The sequence below is a fragment of the Polyodon spathula genome, chromosome 12 (assembly GCF_017654505.1).
Source record: "Polyodon spathula isolate WHYD16114869_AA chromosome 12, ASM1765450v1, whole genome shotgun sequence".
NCBI lineage: Eukaryota > Metazoa > Chordata > Actinopteri > Acipenseriformes > Polyodontidae > Polyodon > Polyodon spathula.
The window spans coordinates 43,518,738-43,542,276 of record NC_054545.1 but is presented as its reverse complement, the minus strand read 5'-3'; the positions used below and the strand labels follow the sequence as shown (position 1 = coordinate 43,542,276).

At 36.2% G+C, this 23,539-nt stretch overlaps 1 protein-coding gene across 2 annotated transcripts in view; it reads left to right on the top strand.

The window, feature by feature from the left end:
- Positions 1 to 1,784: 1,784 nt before the first annotated feature.
- Positions 1,785 to 23,539, top strand: part of LOC121323921 (insulin-like growth factor 2 mRNA-binding protein 1) — a 40,118-nt gene continuing 18,363 nt past the window's right edge. For both annotated transcript variants that reach the window (XM_041265256.1, XM_041265255.1), the window contains exons 1-2: positions 1,785 to 2,428; positions 3,777 to 3,837. In XM_041265256.1, the coding sequence (XP_041121190.1) occupies positions 2,254 to 2,428; positions 3,777 to 3,837 (236 nt within the window). In that variant the 5' untranslated portion in view covers positions 1,785 to 2,253. The remainder of the gene's footprint in view (positions 2,429 to 3,776; positions 3,838 to 23,539) is intronic.

Sequence of the window (23,539 nt, the reverse complement as noted above, 5' to 3'; positions counted from 1 at the left end):
CATTGAGGAATGCTTTTATATCATTCTTTTTTTATTTGTTATTCTACCCTTGAAAATTATGTAACTTATTATAACCCTGAACTGTTGCAAGTTGTGATTGTGACCCAACAGGTTGAGTGTAGTGTTATATTTCCAAGCACTTTATATAGCAATGCGGTAGGAAGTTTCAGGTTAGTTTCAGAACTGCATGTACTATTGGCTGCCATAGCAACAAGGTCCATTGTAGTTAGTTTAAGGTGCATACAATGTGTGTCTGTCAGTGTTTACTGGGAGATGCACAGTCCTGTATACAAACTGCTGTGTCATTAGTGCTAAAGGTTCAGTATAGGGATTGGTGTTATGTGCTCTTACAGGACACAAAACTAAACTGATATATACATGTATTATTAATAACAATCATCATACTTCTACCAATACCACTACTACTACTAATAATAATAATAATAATAATAATAATAATAATAATAATAATAATAATATTCTGTGGTTTCCGTTTTCATTGTTAGGTCCAGCCAAACAACAAACAAACGTGCTCTGTTTTTGAAACCCTTCGTTACCATTAACTAAAGAGAAATCCACTGCAGTCACCCTGACCATTGCAAATGTATTTTAAGCTGTATTTGTATCATACTACAGCAACGCCGTGTGTATATTACACACGCACTTGGGCGATTGTTTCCTTTTTGTAAGTCCTCCACCTCATGGTAGAAATCAGCAGCAGGCTGCAATGTGCACGTACAGTGATACAAGCGAAGTGAAGCTGTTTCTGTAGTGCATGCGCTAGGAGAGATGCGCATCCGCTCGAGTCACAAACGAGGTTAGGTTTGAAGCAGTGTCGTCGCTTTGGGAAAGGCAGAGAGGCCATTAAAAGAGCTGGTAGGCCCAAGCGTGTCTGTTTGCAGCGTTGCACACAGGGCGGGGGATCGGGGAGGTAGGGGGGTGGGGGGGCGGCATCCGGAGTGTCCCAAAAACACATCGTGTGCCATCGTTTAAAGAGTGTGTGATTGACAGGGGAATGCTTTGCAATCGCAGAGTGCTATACATCAATAATGTATCCGTCCATGAATTACTCCCACGACTACTGCTGCTGCTGCGCTACCGATTCAATATGGCTTGTTGTCAGTTGCCATCAGCGCTATTTTATTGTATGCCTGTTGAGTATTGTCATTATTGTATTTTTAATAATTTTAAGATCACACCGATTGACCAGTATTAGCCTCCCAGATAACACAATGTGATTACAAAAATAAACAAAATAACAAACACGTCCCAAGACTACTCTACTTGGTGACGCTAGTCACACAAAATTCTCCTATTAACAAACACAACATAATCTCCACTCCCAACCGACTTTCGGGATCACTAGACCCGGGGGGAGGGGGGGGTGTGGGGCTAGGTCCGGGGGGAGGGGGTTGTGGGGCTAGGTCAGATATTCCAGATCATTCATTCTTTTGCAATTGTTCCAATAGAAATCGATCAGACCCCGCCGCCCACCCCGCTTTCAACTGAAACCAGCAGATGGTCCGTGTTTACATACGAAACAACCCACTGTGTCTTTTTTAAATGTGTTAATTAAAACAACCACTCAGACACACAGACATACAAACACACACATTTCAAACTGCAGTAAAATACGAAAATAGGATAGCACCCCCGTCCCCGTCCCCGTCGCCGCCTGCCCCCACTTTTTCTTCTACTCGTGAAATGGGCTGTTCCATCCGTTACTCCCGGACCACGTGGTTTCCTCTTTGCAAACAAAAAAAAAATTGAGTCAATTTTTCAGGTTGGTTTTATTTAGAGGCGGTGCCATCGAACGGCAGAAGGCTGTTTGACAGCGCTGGGTACGACTCTCCGAGCTCTAGGGTAGCGAGAAAGCAACGTTTTATTCCTGATCCCGCCATACTACCACCAGCAGTTTAATCCAACACCAAACTATTGCAATAATTTTCATCAAGGGTGTTTTGCATTGGCCGCTTCTTTATTCTCTCTTCCTGTTTCCCAAGCGCTTGGCTCTCCGCTCTACGGTTCGTGTGGCTGATCCAGCATTCTGAGCTTAACTTTTTTTTCTCTTTTCTTTTTTTTTCTTTCTTTCTTTTTTTATCATTAGCAGCATTTCTCGTTTTATTATTGCGAACGACTGGTGTCTTTTTTATTATTTTGTTTTGTTTTATTTTTATTTTTATTTTTTTATTATTATTGTTATTTTATTTTATTTTTTGGTTTGGGACCCGTATCGTGCTATAGTCATCCAACATGAACAAGCTGTACATTGGGAATCTGAGCGAAAGCGTGACACCCGAAGACTTGGAAAAAGTCTTCCATGACTCTAAGATTTCCTTCACCGGGCAGTTTTTGGTGAAAACTGGCTACGCATTTGTCGATTGCCCCGATGAGCAGTGGGCAATGAAAGCCATCGAGGCATTCTCTGGTAAGTCACTAAAAACATGGATATCCTTTTGCTTGTGTGTGTTTTTATAAGAATAATGAATCAGCATAACGAAGTATTCTCGCATGTTCGTAAATACCCATGCATTCTTTCGAAACCCTTTATTTTAAGTAGAAAAAACAATTGGATTTGAATGGTTGTTTTTAATGCTTGGACGGGGATAAGTCACCAAATCGCTGCTTTTATGAGACACCAACTTTTGGGGGTGTACCGACAGTTTAGTGTCTCTCTTAAAACACAATTCGTAAAATATTTCAATGTGTGTTCATCGTGTACTATTGCTGGAAAATGCGTAAAAGAATCGCTTTCCTATATAACGCTGGTCCCCGTTCTAAAAACAATTAGGAGAGAGGAACAACGCTGCAGGTCTCTGTACGTCCACGCTATATGAGAGCACTGCACCCCTCCCCCTGAGGAACGACAGGCCATTACAAATGACACGAATTCAATTATATTTCTGCAAAAATAAGCACTTATAAGGTCAAACCCGACTATGGTTTTGAGGTGCGCACAAGTCAAATATCCCTATTGTAGAAAGCCCATCCGTCAGTGGAATTGGGGGGGGGGTAATTTGAGAATTGTAATTGAAAATGCTGTATTGTTGTTATTATTAGTATTATTAGTATTATTATTAGTAGTAGTCGTAGTAGTATTTGTATTTTGATCTTTAGATGTCATGTGTTACTTTATGTAGTATATAGCGCGTAAGAGTCGCCATACTGCTCTGATATGATCGCGCTGGACTGCACATCCCAGCACAGACATTCATTTTCCTATCTGTGATAGTACAGTAGGTGTAAGTAATAAAAACGCAATCAACCCATGCACCAACCGAAAAACAACAACATCAGCAACGAAAAACATCAAAACAAAGTTAAAACAGAGAGACACTCGCACACAGGAAAAACTAAAATAAGAACACACGTGGTCAATTCATTTTACGGTTTAATGAGGAAATGTTAATTCTGAAATAAGCACATTATGTTTTTTGTTGTTGTTGTTGTTGTTGTTGTTTTGTTTTGCTTTGTATTAGTGTACAGTTCTAAAACTCTCTTTCACACTGGGGTATGTCACAAGTACACCTTCTGGTCTTCAGAATTAGGGGATCACTTCATTTTCAATAATATAATAATAATAATAAATAATAATATAATAATAATAATAATAATAATAATAATAATAATAACTCGGCAATAAAAAAATTTAAAAAAACTTGAACGAAATTATCTGAGCGCAGGGCAATGTGACCAGCAGCAGGACCATGTAAAAACTAATCGACCTGCAAATTCAATTAAGAAAAAAAAAAAAGATTTTTTTTTTTTTTTTACAGGGAACGTGGAGCTCCACGGAAAACGCATAGAAGTGGAACACTCTGTCCCCAAAAAGCAAAGGTATTTGTCTTTCCGTTTTATTTTGCTTGCTAAAAGGTTTGACCTGTGTTCTAGTGGAGGGATACACACATTATATACATTTGTGAATTTCACAATCAAATCCGGGCCGCAGAGGAGAAATACGAAGTGCTGGCAAAGGTGGGTCTCTTAGGCCTTCCGTACAGACAGCAGCAGCAGCCTTTAGATTGATTGATTGATTGATTTAACTTTTATAACAGTTCACATTGTTTCAGTTTTGAATTTATTTTAATTTGTTAGGTTTAAATGACTTTTATAGATTGACCCCACTGAAATGCATTTTAAAAGTTATAGTTATTTATTTGTTTATTTTGAACTTTGTTAGTTGCACGTTGTTTTTTTGAAATTTGTATTTTAGTTTTTTTTTTTCCCCTCCCAATTACATAAAAAAAAGAATTAAAAATGAAAAAGGGAGATGCATTGGTTGTATTCTCTCATTTCTCAATCTCATGGTAAATCTCATCACTCAAATGTTAACGGCCACTTCTCAATTCACGCCTATGATTCCAGTGGCCTTGTAATGAAACTGCTAAGTTGAAGTTTCTTAATTGAAATTTTTTTTCTTGTTTGTTCTGTTTTGTTTCTCATTTGTGAAGAAAAAAAAATTGTCTGGGCAAATCTCAGTTACAGCTAGTCAGAGCAGGTACTGGCTATTCGAACGTTTTGAAACAAATCCCCCTTTTTATTCACATATATGTAATATGTTACAGAACAATAAATGCACAGCGTTAACGCTGAGGCAACCTTACCATCCAATTCTCCATTCAGCCACAGTAGTACATTCAGAGGAGGCAGATGCACTGCCATACCTCTCTGTAGTTCTGATTAGCATGTCTATTAGCCAATCATATTCTTCCATTTGTTCAGCTGGCTTGCATGGAACACTGTCTAAAAAATAGGCAAGGGTGGCATGCCTCCCCCTCCCCTTGTGCTTGTTTTAGCCAATCACCGGGCATGTGCCGTCCCACATTGATGACCTCAGGTGCTGGTAATACTGACCAGAGCGGTTTATAAGTGCGTGGCAAATGCCTCTCGATTGATTAATTTAAATTAACACATTAAAAAAATTAAATAAAGCAAATTAAAGATTATTTATTAATATATTTATATATAATATATATAATATTATATATATATATATATATATATATATATAGAGATAGAGAGAGATAGAGAGAGAGAGAGAGAGAGAGAGAGAGAGAGAGAGATGAGAGAGAGAGAGAGAGAGAGAGTGAAGGATTAGATTGAGTACATTTTCTGTTTGTTTCTTGGAATTGAAATGTGTCTTGCTCTGGGATTAAAGTTTGGCTGAATTGCTTCCTTTTTATTAAATAGATACATTTCATATGTACAGAATGGTATATCGTTATTTTGTTGGTCATTTAAGTTTAGCAGATGAAGTCGATAGGATGTGCTTGCTTTCTGTCTGCCTTTCTCCTGCCTTAACAACTTTGTTAGAAGATTTTATGCGAAGTACACTAGAGACGTGGTCTTGCAATCAATGCTATATTAATGTTGGTATACAGTGTATTTTTTAAACATACGCTGTCAGTGTGTAACAGTTAAGTTCATTAGAATAACTATAATGGGCTACTGTTTTCTTTTTTCTGCTGGCTAGTGGAGAAAATGTGTTTAAAAGCCAAATTGGGGTAAAATGTTAAGATATGAAAGTGCTGTTAGTCAGAATACAAAAATAAGATACAGCTGCTGCTTGGGGTTTAAGGGGACCCTTAGCCCTCTGCCTTTTTTCTGCTTCCCCATTTTTTTGGCCACCAGTGCCACTAGTGACAATGAAGACAAGCACATAGCACTTGCGGGCCTTTGAGAGAGAGAGAATTTCTTCAAAAGGCTTAAAGATTTTTTTTTTTTTTTTTTTTTTAATAGTGTCGTATAAACTTGTTTTTGGGTTGTGTGTGTTTTTTTTTTTGTTTTCCAAACATGGGGCTTTCAAATGGTGGCTTACTCGTTGTCATGTTAATGTTAATTCACTATGAAAATCTTTTACTTGGATGTCTAACCTCTGTGTGTTTCCCTTCTATCATTTATTCCTCAGGGTAGCTGAATAGCTGTCATTACATTGTATCTGTTTTTGGGGAAAAAAAAAACAACTTTGATTAAATTGTTAAAAACAAAGACCAGTATGTAAATAAACACTAGTAACATCTGAGGTCTGTGACAATGTTTCAAAGAGTGTGTACATATTTTGCAACAAGTTTTCTAGTGTCCTGATGCTTTTTTGTGTTTTTGTTTTTTGGTTCACACCCACAATTTGATTTATTCTGCAGTTATCATTCTAGCTGCATAGTAAATTATATTTGTTCACCAAAACAATTTAATAAGGTATGCCAGCAAGTTCTTTTTTTCTTTTGTACAGTTGAGTTTTATATAATTTAAGTGCTGTGTAATGTTTAAAGCACTGATCAGCACAGTGTGTATTTTAGTACATTTCCTGTTTGAATATCTTTGTGTGTAGTCATGTTGCCTTCTACTCTTTAGCTGTGATTCTCATATAAATAAACCATGTATGGTTTTTCCAGTTGCATTTTGGAGTAATTGTTCCTAAGAAAGATTTGTTTGGTCAACATTAATTCTTCCGATCTGTCAAAATTGTTTACTGACGTAGAATTCAGATTGCGTGTATATTTTTGTGTACGAGGTGGAGAAAGACATGTGTTTTTGTAAAAGGTATAAAACGAGTGTGTTTTAAATTATAGTGAATAGTAATAATAATAATAATGATAATGATAACACCGTGTAACAATTTTTTGGTTTTTTTGTTCCTGGGTAGTAAGTGTTATTTCCTAATTGCTTATGCCTCAAAAGTATAGAAAATGGCTATTATTCCCCACAAACTTTGCTTCTGTGACCAGGATAGTGATATTTCAAAATATCACTATTTCCAATGAGAAAACGGGCAAATGTGTGTCTTTTCGTTCACATAAAGTCAGAAAAAAACAACATATGAATCCAAATTAACATAAATTTACAGTATCATCATAAATCTCGAAAAACTACTCACTTCTAAATCTTTTGTAGTCATTTTTGTATTACTTTAGTATAAATACATGTTAATTTGGATTCATATGTTGTTTTTTTCTGACTTTATGTGAACAAAATTTGCCTGTTTTCCCATTGGAAATAGTGATATTTTGAAATATCACTGTCCTGGTCACAGAAGCAAAGTTTGTGGGGAATAATAGCCATTTTCTATACTTTTGAGCAATTAGGAAATAACACTTACTACCCAGGAACAAAAATTGTGTTACATAGTGTAATGATAATAATAATGATAATGATGATGATGAAGAAACTCCAAATAGATTTGTCTAACGCATGCCCCCCTCATAGCATACTGTGTAACACGCTCATGTCACTCAATGTAATGGTATAGTAAGCTGCATTTTATGTTGTGTATTTTAGCAGTGTTGTGCTGTTTGTAAGCAAATTATAATTGTTTATTTTTAAAAATATATACACATTAACTGTGCTGAGTTCCTGATCATGAACAAAATACAAAATGGGAAAATATGTTAAATGTCACATAGTACAGCCATAGAAATGCAAGCAGCAAGCAGGCTGTGATTGGGTTTGTTGTCTAGGACCATTATTTTAGTCATATGTGTACGTAAGTCTTTGCAGATTACATTTTTTTTTTTAAATAAATAAGGCTAACATGGAGAGTCTGTTGTGTTTTACATTTTGTGGAACTTCTATATTCTCAAGGAATTTGCCTGGAGTGTCATTTGTCATTGGAAGTTGCTTCAGAAATACATTTAAAAGGTGTTGCACTGATTTCATGTTACGAAGGGGTGAGATTTTATTGCAACTGTGCGTTTACCTGGTTCAGTTAACAAAGGCTGTTTTTATTTTTTTATTTTTTTTAATTGATATTGTAAGTCAGAATTAAGAGATGATATGAATTGTAATACAGAATATAGGTCAAGAACACTGTGTGCCAAGTTGTGCCTCTTGTACAATGCAATACAAGCATGTGACTCAAGGTATGGCCTTTCATGTTATTTAAGCATTTCCTTTACATTTCCTGCCAGATAGATCATCACCATACATGCATTTTCCTAACAAACTTTCAGAACAATACACTACAGTTTCAGCAGCGTGTACAGTGGGGTTCATCAGGAAAATACACAGCCAAACTGTAGACAAAAGTATTAATTAAGTAAATCTGTCCATCGCTCTGGTGAAGATTTGTGATTTTACAAACAATACTTGGAGGGCAAAAAAAGAGCTGCACACCGATTACATTTCAAATCAACAATGCTGAAAATGTACTGTGCAAGTGACATAGCTACATCATATCTATATTAAATGCAATGACACACACATCTGTTTGCACCTGGGAAAGAAACGTTTTTTTTTTAATTTAAGCCTCACGTCCCTCCTGTATACAGCTGGTTACAGAAGTCCTATATCCTGCTGTTGACTCCCAGCTAGTTCATTGCTTATTTTCATTGCTTTTTAACTGTTGCAATTACCTGAATATAGTTCAGGTTGCCGCTTGATGCTTGAGGCTCAAATGCAGTGTGAGGATTATGGCTTTCATGCACAGAAACAAGCTCCCTTAGGTGGGAATTGTATGAACGAGCTTCTCGAATAGTTTAGAAAAGCGTTGCTGTCATGCTTGAAATCTCTCCTGTAATAATTCTAATGTACTGCTTTACTTGGAGACCTGGGTAAGGCTTTTGTGCCTGTGAATACCTTTTTTAAAATAAAAATATATATATTATTATTACTGTACATTACTAACAATGAAATCAGATAATTGCATGGAGGTAAGTCCTCTGTGAGTGTCTATATAAACATTATATAATATATATATATATGCTTTAATGTATTTTATATATGTGTGTATGTATGTATTTACAGGTGTGTGATATATATTAATATGTATATATATATATATATATATATATATATATATATATATATATATATATATATATATATATATATATATATATATCACACACACACACACTCACACACACAAACAGGTGTGGTCTTAGTGCTGTATTCCCAAATACGCTTTATATTTCAAGTTCTCAAGTATTCTCAAGGTGTTTAAAAGATGCTGTGAAAATATGGCACTTCTTTGGCATAAATACACAATTAAAACCTGTCCCATGTATTTATTACAGTCAGTTTCTATGTTTCTGTTCATTGTCTTTCCATTGGAAGGTAATGCAATTTGTCTTACAATTTTACTGTTGCGGACCGTCACACTTTGTCCCAATATTTACACACATCTATTTATTTATTTATTCATGTAAACTTGTGAAAAGGACACATGGTGTAAGAATTGCAGACCCTACCACTAATCTGTGTAGTGTGTGTGTGTGTGTGTGTGTGTGTGTGTGTGTGTGTGTGTGTGTGTGTGTGTGTGTGTGTGTGTGTGTGTGTGTGTGTGTGTGTGTTGTGTGTGTGTGTGTGTGTGTGTGTGGTGGGTGGGCGGGCGGGCGGGTGTGTGTGTGTGTGTGTGGCGTGTGTGTGTGTGTGTGTGTGCGCGTGTGTGTGTGTGTGTGTGTGTGTGTGTGTGTGTGTGTGTCTTCAGTGTGAATGCTAAGCTCTTCAGCAAGGTATACATAATGTGTGAATCAGAACCAGCAACAGCTGAATGCTACTGCAAGGCTGAAGTATCAAAATCAGAAGAAAATATTTAAAACAAGAAGCAGCTTCTGTCTAAAAGATATAGACAGACAGGGTCTTTGCCTGTACAATTCATCATTGTGATTTATCGCTATAAGTAGTTGACTGTTGTGGAAATAGACCATAAACACTCATAGAGTGCTGTGGAATAACAAGACCAACTCTGTAAATAGGATGAGTGAACAAGCACAAGAAAACAGCAATCCATGAGCATTCATACTTTTCTGTTTATATAATGCATGGGAAACAAATGTATGTTTAATTTAAAAGGCAGATTTTCCTTATCCCATGCTCCACATGTGCTTACCAATGTAGTGTAATTTATAACAGCGGTGTTAGGTTTGAATGAGTGAATGTCAGGTTAGCGCTCCATTGTGAAGTGTTTAGAATTGTTCCTATGCATTCAAACACTGTCAAAGATGCACATTTAATACAACAGCATGTGTACAAGTCAGTTCACTGTACACATGGAGTCTCATACACTAAGGCTGTAGTGAAAACAACACTTGCATCACTCTGATTTTCTGATCAGATATACAAAGAGTCATGTCATTGATTAAAGTTTAAACAGTTAAACACATCTAGTCCTGCAGTTTAAACGTTTAGGAAATTTGAAAAAAAAAAAAAAAAAAATTACGAAAAAATCACCACTTGCTGTTTTAAATGCTTTATTTATTAGGACCGCTTGAACGAAAAAACAAACAGGAATCTTCAGCATGTATTGCTGGGATCGGAAACTTGATAGCAAAAGAGCAGAGAGTGAAAGCAGTAAGAGATCAGTTACTGATTCTCAAACAGGATGCATGTGTGCATGCTTATTCAGAGAATGCCACAGAGCTGCAGCCTGTTTTCAGATTCCTGGAAGAGTGTGCATTGTTAAAGAGGCCAATAGAAGCTGCTACCAATCTCAGGGATTTTCTCCTTGTGTCCACTTCCAGGTATTATCCCTAAATCTGCTTTTCATCGCAGGTGACAACAAAAGTATGCATTCTGAATAGAGTGTCTGCATTGTGCACAGCAGTGGCAGTCACACTGTGAAGATTCACTGCACCAAAATGCATAGTATAAATGAAATGTTCTTAATTATACATAACGATATATATATATATATATATATATATTTATCTATCAGTAACCAATTTCTGAGTAGAATATTGGACAGGTAATTCACAATAATGCATGCACTGAGGTCACTTTAGTATTCAAAAGCAAGAGGCATAAACTCAAAAGCCTTAAAATACAAGTGACTGTGCATATGATTATACACAGCAGTGTAATACATGGATCGAGAACGCAAACCGTCTAACCTTGAGACTGAAATGTTGGCATTTTAGTTTCATTGAAAATTTAGGGTTAAAACATTGTGCTCTTAGAAAAGGTTGTTAGAAGAGAAACACATTTAAATGAAGTTAAATTAAATAAACCAAACTTCAGTTTTAGTAGCAAGGCTTGAATACTGCATTTTTCTGCACACATCTTTTTTTCTAGTCCTGATTGAGTACAAATAAATTTGAATTTTTCTAAAACTAATAAAACAAAAACAAAAAAACAAGCAAACTCAGAACAATCCTGGTTGATTCTTGCTAGTTTTTGTTACATTTGGTGTAAGTTGTATGTAACTAAGTTGAATATCCAGGATAAATCGACAAGCAGTATGAAAATAAACTATACCTAAGAGTAAAAGAAAAGTATGACTGGGATGTAATTAACAGAATTATTATAGCATTGTTTTTGATCTTGCAACATTAAATATGTCATGGTTTATCATTCTACCACAGGGGAAATAGGATCTGTGTTCTTTACTTTCAGAAAAAATTAAAACAGACACAATGCTTAAATGGTAAAGCATCACGTTTAAAAGTATTATACTCCCAATATTGAGGAGATGACCAAGCTGCTATTCATACTAGAGTTAAATAACAAAAGTCAGGTGTGCACATTTATAAAGGAAGAGAGCTTCTGATTGCCACAATAAACCTGAACTAAAAAGAAAATGCATTCAGCATGCTTTATATACATTCAAAAAGTTCAAAAGATGAGAAATGACGACTGTGCACAAAGCAGTGAATGACATAAAGTTTACTCAAGACTTTTTTAGACCGTCCTTCTGTCAGCTAAAATATTTCTAGAAATCCATTTTGTTTTTCTCCTCATGGTGAAAGTTGTTAACACTCATGAGTGTTAATTCGAAACATTCCGTTGAATCAGAAGTGTTCTTTTCACTGTGTTTGTGTGTGTGCTTCTTACTGATGAATTCCACAAACAGTGATGTCATGTGTATTGCAATGTGTGGCTAACTATAGTATAACATATAGCTGGATTGTTAAGCAACTGGGAAAAAAATGGAATCTTGAATCTAACTGTGTTGCTAGTAGGAGGAATGAAATGGTTGTCTTTGAAGCTAACTGTGTTGATAGTAGGAGGAATGAAATGGTTGTCTTTAGCTGTTCATGCTGGTTTTATATCATTAGCGGGTGAAGCTCATTCACCAAAGCCTTTGCTACACAGTGTGCTCTAGGCACTACTGTTTTGCAAAAGAGCAGTAAAACTGTTAATGTTACAAAAAAAAACTAGAAACAATCAACAAGCAGCAGATTGATCAACTTAAACAGGCGATTAAGTCATGAAAACCTGGGTCGTAAAGACTTGTAGAAAGGGTTTTATTTATTTAATGAAAAGGAACACTGGGGCAAGTAGGTATTTGCAAATCGAATTAATGTGTAGATCCCATTTTTCATTCATTATTGTCAAGCTGTCCTTCATTTAAATGTGGCTGTATTACTTAAAATGCACTGTTGTGTTTAGCTTCAAAATGTTCTCAAATGTTGGTTTTTTTTTTTTTTTTTTTTTTTTCATGGATTCAAATGAAAATGAAGCAATATTTAGGGTTGTATAGGTTTGTTTTGTTTTTGGCTTGAGAAAGAGTTTGTGTTCTTAGTTACCATAATGAGAAGCCATTGTAAAATATAGGGGAAATAGTGTGCCTGCAGCTTTAAGTGATTAAGGCGTGCCATCCTGTACACGGCTCAGGATTGGCCCTTTCTTTGTGGTCCTGTCTGGGCTTGGCCCCTCCTGCTGGAATTTGCATACGCTTCTTGCTTCTTGCTCAGTGTGTCTATCTATGCCGTGGGGGGTCAACATTTACAAAAATCTCCAGAAAGACAGTGACTTTGGCAAACCACACAGAGTGGGCCAAAACTAGGCTATGAAAAAAAAAGTGATGGAAACTTGTATTCCCGTGTAAAGCTTCTACGATATATATATGGAAAATTTGAAAATCTATCAGGGTTGCTGAACTCAAGCAGCAGGTAAAATAATAAATATTAGATCTGAAATTTTACCAGGTTATCTCCTCTTCAGATTTCGATACAGTTGTCTGTGACCTTTTGTTCCTGCCCAGCCTCACTTCTGACAAACAGCATTGAACAAATTTAATATGTCATTTATTTGTGAAACTAACCCCCTTTTAAAACTAATAGGACATAAGAAAAACAAGCAAGTGCTTGCAAAGAGGTTTTTCGTTATGTAGCAACAGTACATATACCTTAAATAAAGGAATATTTGGGTTGGGGAATTCAATGGAAATCTAATGGATTCATTCACAAACACGCTTGGCTTAGCAAGCATTTAGTTTGTAAATATTGCTGTTCTTTGTTTTTATGTCTACAAAAAAAAAAGACAAGCACAGTAAAATCTCTTAATGATAGCCAATGATCCACTTAATTGTGTGGGTGTCCTTGCTGCAAGATGTCACTGCCTCATCATACAGAATTGTGCTGTAAGGAAATCTCATGTCTGTGCTGTAACTGTGTATAATTCATGCAAGCTGTTGGTCTGTTTGCTTCATTGAAACACATAGCTATGTAATAAGCAGGGGTCATCACTTCCTACCTTACGCTGTCCCGTTGACTGACTGTGCATGTGCTCAGAAAACACCCCTCCTCACAGCGTTGATTCAGAAAGTGTGAACAGCTACACACTGCTTTTCCGACAGTACCTGCAAACAGTATAGCACACCCAAAAGTATAGCAAACATACATAACAAACCTTTTTGCGTATTTATTGCAGTTTTACCATGCTTTTGCCATGGCTATAGTTTGCATTTATTATAGTTAACCCTGGTCATGTTTATTAATATGCTTTACCATGCCTCTCTCTGATTTACAATGCTTCCCTATGCTTTACCATGCCTCTCTGTGCTTTACAATGCTTCCCTATGCTTTACCATGCCTCTCTGTGCTTTACAATGCTTACCTCTGCTTAATGTGATTGGAGAGCACTTAGTAATGTTATGAAGTGCTTCCACTACCTACTCTGATAGGATTACAATACTTCGAAATATGTTTTTCGACATTATTCACGACATGCTTTCACTATGCTGTATTACACTGTGCTATGCTTTTTACTGTGTGGAAACTTTAATAAGTGTCTTACAGTTAAGTATTTAATTTTTTTTTTTAAAGTAGAGTTAAATATTTTTTTTTTTAGTATAGATGGCCTTGACACGATCTGTTATTTTTGTGTAGCTTACCCACAGCATCATGTAAATGTACCTTGCAGTTTTTTTTAAAAGTGTTGCTTTTCCCCGAATGTTTTGTATTCCAGTACTGTGCACTTCTTTCAGTTTGAAAGGGTCCTGAGTGTGTGTGAATAAGAACCTTCTTTTAACCCATTATTACATTGATCTGTCGGAACACCACTTCAGTACCAAAGAGAGCGAAGGAAGCAAACTCTGCTTATATCGTTTATCAGTTATTCTAAACATTTAAATCAGAAATGCATGTGTGAAATGTAGATGTTGGCCTTCAGGTTTATACAATAGTAAATATACAGTGTAAAGATATTTAACTAGAGTGCTTCTTGTTATGGGTTGTCTAAATGGATGCCTATAACAGTTTAAACATCCAACTCGGCTATATGTTCTACAGCACCCCTGATAAAAAAATAAAATAAAAAAGTTACAAATAAACAAATTAAAATAATTAATGAAAACTAAATGGCAGTAGGATTGCTTCGCACGGGAGACGCTATCAAGGGATCTGCCTGCGCAAACTGTTGGCTGTGGAAAGCTGACAGATTTTGATGTTTGAATCTTGAACTCCAGAAGCATCCTGAGTTTGAAACAAGACACTGGGCACCTGGCTGTTCAGTTGAATGTTTGTCTGTCTTTGTGAAGTCAGGACGTGTGATTTGAGGGTGTGCATCTGTAGTGGTGTCTGGAGAAGTGCCTGAGTGCAGAAAGACATTGAAAAGCTTGACTGAGGCATTTCTGTGATGAAAACAAACAAAAAAAACATGTAGGGTTTGAAACAGTATGCTTACAATACTGTATTCTACCAGTAGTGTGTGTGTGTGTTAATAATGTGAACTTATTTATGAAATAAAGTTGTTGTTTTTTGTATTATTTAGAAATGTGTTTTATTGTTGAAAACTCCACATTGTTAAAATCACACCTGAAAATGTCAGCTAGTAAAGCATCTCCTGCATAAAGTTTTAATAATAATAATAATAATAATTCATATAACTCAATTCTATGAACAATGTAAACAAGGCAGAATGTCAAACAAGGTTGCTAATTTTTGAAACTCATGTTGTAATATTTATTTATCTATATCGCTGTGATTTGAGAAATTTTAAATATCTTATGAAAAAAAAGGGTCTGTACCCTCATGATGACACCTTTACAGTTTCAACCAGATTTTAGGGTTTTAATGTGTAACCCCAATGAAGGCACTGGTCAGCATTTGCATGTTATTTTTCTCTTCTAAAGGGACTGTGCTGCCCCCCCACCCCCCACCCCCCAGGCAGTGCCTTGATGTTATAGGGTTATGCTCTCATACCCAGATCCTCACTATAAACCATGTGCTTCTTTGAAGGACTTTCTCTTCAAGGTTTTAAAATCTCTTTGCTTACCTCATGGTTAGCATTAACATCACTGCCCTAAACATGGCTCTACCTTTATAATGCTGGAGATCTATGGTCCTTAACTTGTTTGTTTTATATAAATTAAATGCAGTTTTAGTTTGAATACAGTAAAGTTAGTTCTTGATAACTAATCACTTTTCTTTACTGTAGACCAGATTCATTGGTTTCCAGCATGTGATTAGGTATCAGGAAGCAGAAATCCTGAACTTTTATTATAAAGCATTGTGTCTGAGGAAAGTAAAACTCATTTCTAGAAGTCGTGACGTTTCTTTCTTATGCTGGAAAAAGCCTCAGATCCTAACAAGAGGTAAGAGAATGGATTGTAGTGTTGCTTGTGACTTATTTATAACAGAGATGCTAGATGCCTTCATCAGATTTTGAAAGCCAACAATAATTCAAGCAAATTCCTGCCAACATTTCATTCAGTTTCCTTAAAGTATATTCTTGAATTTTTAAGTAATACATATTTTCTTGCATTTTGTTGGTTTCAAACCTCCCCTAATTTAGACAAGGTGAGTTTCCATCCCGTCTCGCGTCAAAAGAAAATTTAAAAAATCAACTTTACAGATGTGAATGTGTTCAATGCTGTGATTCTCTGCTAATTGGATCACTTTAGTCTGTGTATATTTTGTTCAGTTTAGTGTAGTTTAGTTTGTGTTGCAATTGCATCAGTGTATCCCCCTACAGTTGCAATATTCACTTTGCAGTGAGCTTTGCTTGTCTGCAAGTCTTTATTAACAATGGCTGAATAAAATGTCCCTCCACAGCCGACCCCTTGCAGTTGTGAAACTCTTCCCTGTTTTTGACTGTGAGGCTGTAAATCACTGTTTAATAGAATGAGCGTTTCAAACATTTTGTGTAAAAGGTTATTGGCTGTTTAAGCTGTCAGACACACATCCAATGAATAAAGTAGACATGATGTAGACAAGAATTTATAGTGATCTTTATTTCACTTTACATATTTATTTCACATTGATTTGCACATGCAGAAAACAATTACAGTGGTTTGCCATGCATCAGGATGATAGCCCAGTAGAACTTTGTGAATGCAAAATGCAAAATCCATATAAAACATGACTTTTAGGGTTAAGCGTTAGTCTTGGTAAGATTATTCATTCATAAAAAAAATTGTACAATCCTGTACTTGATGTTTTTTCAGTAGAAAAAATAAAACGACAGTGAATTGTAAACTTGGTTTGGGTAGGGGAAAAGCACTTTTTACACAGAAAAAGAAATCCAATTTTGTTTAACCAGAAGAATTATTCTATTTTCTGTTTCCTTGTCAATTTACACATTTTTATAAAAAAAAACAAAAAAGTATTTTTTAACTTTTTTTTTTTTTTTTTTTTTGCACAAGTACATTTGTAAGCAGGGTATTTGTAATGGCACTCCTGCTGATTTTAAATCGATTTTTTTTTTTTTAATAACAGTAACGAAACTGGGTATTAAAAGCCTGTGGCATTTTATAAACTATAAAGTTTTGCTGCCAGTGCATACTTTGACATCTGAAAATAAATTCATATCAATGAAGGAAGCTTAACCCAAACATGCTCTGTGTCAGAGTGTCAGTTAATGCAAGTGACACCAGTTTGGTAATGATTGAACAGGGCAGCATTCTTGTGAGCTCAGGAGTGGCTGTTCTGTCCTCCCCCAGCAGTGCTGGGCTGAGAAAATGGATCCTACTAGTCACATGTCTCTCTCCTCTCTCTCTCTCCTCTCTCTCTCTCTCACACAACTTCACTAAATCTTTTTTTAAATATATTTTAAACTACTTGTTTATATGTCAGCTATATGCTGAGCTATACAACTTGAAATATCTGCGCTGTAATTGTCATTTGTGAATCTCTTTTAAAAACTGTTAATTTTTTTTATTACTTTCACATTTTTATGCATAAGTGTTGATTTATCACTATATCTTAGCATTGTAAAAACAAAAAGGTATTTTTTATTTTTATTTTTACTTGAACTGTATGCGTATAAAGGAAGCATATAAACTTCTGCACACAGGTGCAGTATAAACTGAATATAGATATGTCAGATAGTACATTTTATACTTACTGGGATGCTATAGATTCTGTTTTAATATAAGTAGAGTGGGGGGAAAAAAGTATTACATTTTAGAAGCTGTTTTTGTCTTTAAATTAAATAACTATAATGTACTTGCATGATGTGTAAAAAAAATAATAATAATTATAAATAAATAAATAAATAATAGAATCAGTAAATTGGTGTAATGTTTCTGTTTATAAGTGTCGCTGGGGTGCTTTGTTTTATATACAGTACCAATAGGCTTGTTTCTGTTTTTAATCTAAAAGTTATGTTTTATTAGCTGGACAATCCAACAAAACAATTAAGTTGGGTGACTTGGTTTTTCAAGGTGGAACTAAATATTTACACACCCCATCAGTTTAAAGGGTTAGGCTTAGGTTGGTCAGCTAACATACATTTGAAATGATGTCATATTGAACATATTTGATCTGCAAAAAAAAGGAACATTTTAAAAGCTTCAGTCAGTGTGTTTTTTGTAAGATCATTTATATTATAAAAAAACATTGTAGGAAAAAATATTGTTACAATAGTTTTACGAATTAATGGAGAATAATGAGTTTAAATAGACTAAATACATGCCTTGTTTCGTCTTGTTTAAAATAAATATTTTATCATCACAGACTAAATGCAATTGGTTTTCAGATCAAAGTTCTAAAAAAGGCAAACGAAAAAAACACAAATATAATTTCTCTTTCTACTTTGTTTTTGCAGAGCTTATTTTGCTCAAAAGGGTTTTTAAAGAATAATTGCTTTTTTAAAATGGCTTCTTCCTGTGCTTCAGATTAGTAACACTAACCCTTTTTAAATCAAATGAAAATGAAGAGTGGGGTTTTTTTTTTGGTTGTTTTTTTGCATAAAATGTGAAACCAGCTCTGCCTAATATGTGTCTTTTGGTGAGGCGTGACTTGAAAGCCGTTCTTGTTGAACTATCCAATAGGGGTGGAGACAGTTAACAGCAAATGGGGGTTGCAAAGGTATTGGCCCACAGTGACTGGAGCCTGCAATTTGGAAGATAAACCAAGACTTTAAACCCGACAACTGGAGAGACAACTGCTCAAGATTCAAAATGAGATTGTCCTTTGATTTTGAATCATTGGGGTTTCCTTAGTGAGCGAATTATTTAAAAAACACAGCAATGAAACCGAAGTGTTAAAAATCCTTTCTTGGTTATTATTGCTCAGACTTGTTTTGCTGCTTTTCGTGTAAGTTGACACACTTTGGCATCTTAAAATGTATTAACGCTTTTAAATTAAGAGTTTGTCTTAGGGCAAGTAGTCAGTATTTTTTAACAATGAAACAAATTCCTTTTTTAATTCAGCGTGAAATCCTGCATTATGAAAAATAAGTCTGCAGTATTTACAAACATGTTGAGATCAAAGATTTGACTTGCTTGGGAGTTACTTTCACACTCTGTTATGCAGTAAACCCGAAACACAGTTTGTTCTCTTTCGTTTACAAATCTTAAATTCAAATTAACATTACAAATGAACATTGTTTGTGATTATAATCAGAGCCACAAAACCATGCATTAAAAATTGGGCAACTTAACACAATCTTTCAGATTTGGTTTGAATTTGTAAAAAAATGATTTCAAAATAAGTTAGACTTAAATTTGGATTAGTGCTTCCATTTTAGTCCCATAAAGCAAAACATACCAGTGTTTATAAAACAATTGGATAGTTCTACTCAGCACTTGATTTCTAACCTAATTGTAAACTCTAAAGTCTAAATTCTAAATTCTAAATTCTAAACTCTAAATTCTAAAAGTTGTATCTTTTTTATATAATGAGCAATTCAGAAAAGATACAGTTTGTAATTGAAAGTATATTGCATGCAAGGAAAACTGAAGGGGACCACACATCACTTTGAGATCTAAATTGCGTGTAGTTCATTTTAAATTAGCTCCTAAATCAAACATCCTATTTAACAGCAACTTCAAATTGGTCATGATGATAATTGTTGTCATTTTACAATAATCAGTGCAGAGGGGTTTTTCTACAAAGTTCACTGCTTGGGTTTAACACAAAGCCTCTGTTCCAACATTGCAGTTCAAAATTTCTAAAAGTGATTGGGTGAGTAACGGCAAGATATGCATGAATCGTTTGCAGTTCAAGAAGATTTCAAAAACAAGATATGGAGCATCTATCTTGAGTTTTGTATTTTAAATAATTGAATTTCTAATCATTTAATTACTAATGCATTAGCCTCATGCAGCTCTTTGTGGCAGTGTGTTTACTGTTTTGTGATTGAAAGAAAGTTTGTAGCAGTTGTAAGAACTCAAAGATCTCCTCAAGCAGTCAACGTTAAAAGGGTTATTTTTCATTCCAGTTTGACATAGAGAGCATTTTACAGTGTTAACATGTTAAACACTAAAACAAGAGCTACAACGTTTGGGATGTTTTAAGTGCAATTGTCAAGTTAAAGGGATTTGTGGGTTTTATACATTTAAAAAATGAAAACTACAAAACTATTTAAATGAAATGATTTACTTTTGAAAATCACCAGTGTCTGTCTAATTAACTTTGTTTTATGCCTTCATAAGAATAATGTTCCAAAGATAATGCGCTATATCTCAGACTGTAGCTTAGTAAAGACTTTTTTATGTAGCAAACAGTCATTCAAACGTCTTCAAAACTTGGAGAATCTGTTTCTGTTCAGTAAAATGTTACTAGATTTCATATTAAAAAAATTAATAGATAAATAAACATTGTCATCTGAGTGTCGGGAGTGTTGATCTGCTGGCTGTGGAGCACTGCGGGAACGTAAAGACAGAATTTAGCAAGGGCAGTAAACGTGCACCCAAGCTGAACCCTACCTCTCTGACCGGTGTTGAAGCGCTTACTTTCACTGCAGTTTCTTTTCAGTCTTTTTTCTTTGCTTCGTTACTTTTTCTTTCAATGTACAGAATTCTACGTCCTTGTTTATTTCTACTTCGTGAATTCATATTGATTTTAGGTCAATATAAATCGTGTTTTGTACTTCTTTTGCCTGCAATATGAACCAGAGGTGCATTTTTCGTGTCTATTTGCGAGTTATACTGTATTTTATATCTAGGCTACTCTGCAAATTAGTTTCTAACGTGTTTCCCATTCGTTCGTCGTGACAACGATCGTGGATTCCAGTACTTGTGGTACCGGGGAACGGGTCCCAGTTTGAGTCAGGCGCTAGGGAGTTTGCAGAGCTGGGTTTCCCCCCTCTGTTCCATGACGTTTGTCTGCATTTCCCCACAGAACACAATGTCGCCGCCCTGTTGGCGTGTGGCATTACTTCCCAGTTGTTTTTTCTACGGCACATGCATTGCTGTTGTGTTCTGCATTGTCTTTGTGTTCTGCATAGCTATAACGTATTATTTGCCTTATAATCATTACAATAAAGACAAGGGTGTTTTAAAATCAGCTGGATTAATAAACTGCATTTAAAAAAAAACCATATTTGCCTATATCTGTTTAAAGCCCGTGAAAGATTTGCATAATTATATGTCGATGTGAGCGTTTAAGAGTTGTCTTCAAGCAGCAGAATATTCAGCAAAAGAGCACGGTGCGATTCCAGCGCTCTCTCTCTCTCTCTCCCTCTCTCTCTCTCCGTCTCTCTCTCGTGGGCGGAGCTCGTAGTAGCCGCACTCCCTCCTTGTCGAGCTGTAGTATGGACAGAGTTTATGAATGGAGCTTTGCGTGCGAGGTTGTAGTGTGTAGTACGAGGCAACATGCAGAAGCAGAGCAGCATAGGAAATAAAGCAAGCAATGCAAAGGGTCTGGATGCGGAGACGGCTGTGCATTCGCTCAGCCAGATAACAAATAAACACATGCAAACGCTACATGGGAAACGAATAAGCCATACAAAATAAAAAAACACCATATACAGTAATCGTTGTAATCATATTGCATATGGGTATAATTATAAGACTGCGTTATGAATTCATTTATTTGTTAACCCGTTAAAGCGGCAGTCACTTTCAATACTAATATTGACTCCTTTGGGCGTTTCCTTACATAGTTTAGCCTTCAATTTACTATCAGAAAGCAGATGTTGTTGACTAACCACTGTGTTTACATTCCCCCTAAAGCAGGTCTAAATAGTATTGACTGTAAATGACAATATATGTTGAGGGAGCTGCTGTCATATCCGGGCAACGTCATGTCAATTTCCCAACCCGTCCCTTTTGCTGGATCAGGGCAATCTACGATTAATGAATTAGAAATGTCCCTGCCTAATCCGAGAGACGGCGTGGCCGTACCATTGTATGGACTGTTTACCACCGGCACTCCCTGTGCACTGTGCATGCCTTCTGGATGTTTGCATGCTGTTTATTGCAGTGTGTGCTGTTGCGGGCTGTATCAAATGGCTATACTGTGCGTGTGGAGTTTGGAACACGTTTTCTATAGCAGAGCACAATGGATTCTATTTCCTGTATAGGAAAAGCTGTAGGGAGTATGCTGCATGCGTGGTACCGAATGGTATGTGCAGTACAAAATAAATACAAAATAAATCATTGTTGTTGTTATGAAGTCTGGGTGTTAATCCATAGCACAGTGCTGCTGGAAAATACACATCGTTCTTTATGTTACGGGGGTGGGCAAGGGCGCTGGAACTAGGGGTGCTGGGGGTGCTTTGGCTCTGCATGGGTTCCATCATATACAGAGGTTACCGTTTTTTTTCAATGGCTTTCAGCACCCCCACTTTAAAAAATGTTCGAGTGCCAGTGGGGGTGGGCCGTGTGTTTTGTAGTGGTGAATTCTTCTTTGGAAACTAAACAACGAAGCTGTGTATTCGGTATCCGTTTCAATAACGGAGGTCTCAATGAGCTATTCAGGTTTTACACACAAATTATAACACACACTACTTAAGGCGTTATACGAGGGGAGTTAGTTGACCCGGGGGGATTCTATTTATAGATTGAGGACAGGCAAGGGGGGGGGGGGGGGGCAATGTTGCCGTTTACATTCAGCTTTTAGGGGAAGTGGATTCCTCACTGAGAGAAAAGGGACGACTGGAAACAGAAAAAAATAAATCTCCAAACCGACCCACCCAAATTCCACGGCCGCTCTCACAACACAGCGTGACGCGTCTCCCACCTCAGCCCGCCTCAGTCCGGTACCTTCACAATAAAATACTGCATTTCCGCGATAGGGCCATCAATAGATACACATGTACATGTAATCTTTTTAATAAAGTTATCAAGTAGGTCCTCGTTGCATGTATGTGTGCATTATTTTTCCATTTTACCCACCCAAATGATAATCTACAGTCGTTCCATATCTCTTGCCTTTGTAGGCTTTATCTAATTAAAATATGACCAGTTTCCCTTACAAACATGTTATGCAAAGCAAATTCAGTATGCTTCAATATTTTGTACTATTTTCAACAGTCTGTTTACAACAGGAAAGTCTGTCCTTTCAGTGTCGCAGGTTTTGTCTTTTTTTTTTTTTTTTATTTTTTTTTGGGGGGGGGGGGGGGGGGGGGGGGGGGGGGTTTGGTGGTGGGGGGGGGGGGGGGGGGGGGGGGGGGGGGGGGGGGGGGGGGGGGGTTTTATCAAGTTACTTTTATTAATAATAATAAAAAAAAAAAAAAAAAAAAAACCTATTACAAGCTATTTGTTCGCCCGTAATCCCACCATCCCTATCCCCTTATAAAGTTCGGTTTTATTAAGTGTTTACTAATTTTTTTTTTATGGTTGTTTGCTATTACAGCAATGTTGAGCCTATCCTCGCTATTGCTGTCCACAGAAAACGGCGCCTGCTTTCTTGGAATTTGTGCCACAGTTGAAAACACGTGTAGCAGCGCGTTACCAACTTTACAATTCCAGTAATTGTTACAGTTCTTTTCATTGGTAACTGTGAGGCTACAATGTATCTTTATTATGCTGAGAGAGTACGGTGCTTGTATAAACGGATTTCATAACCACCAAATGTGAAAGAAACAGGGCTGCCACTACACTCCTTTGCATGGAGAGAGAGAGAGAGAAAGAGCTACACAACTTGTCAGAAGAATTATTAACTTATTATTTATGTTATATTGTATTAGGTTATATATTTTGGTAGCCCTGAAC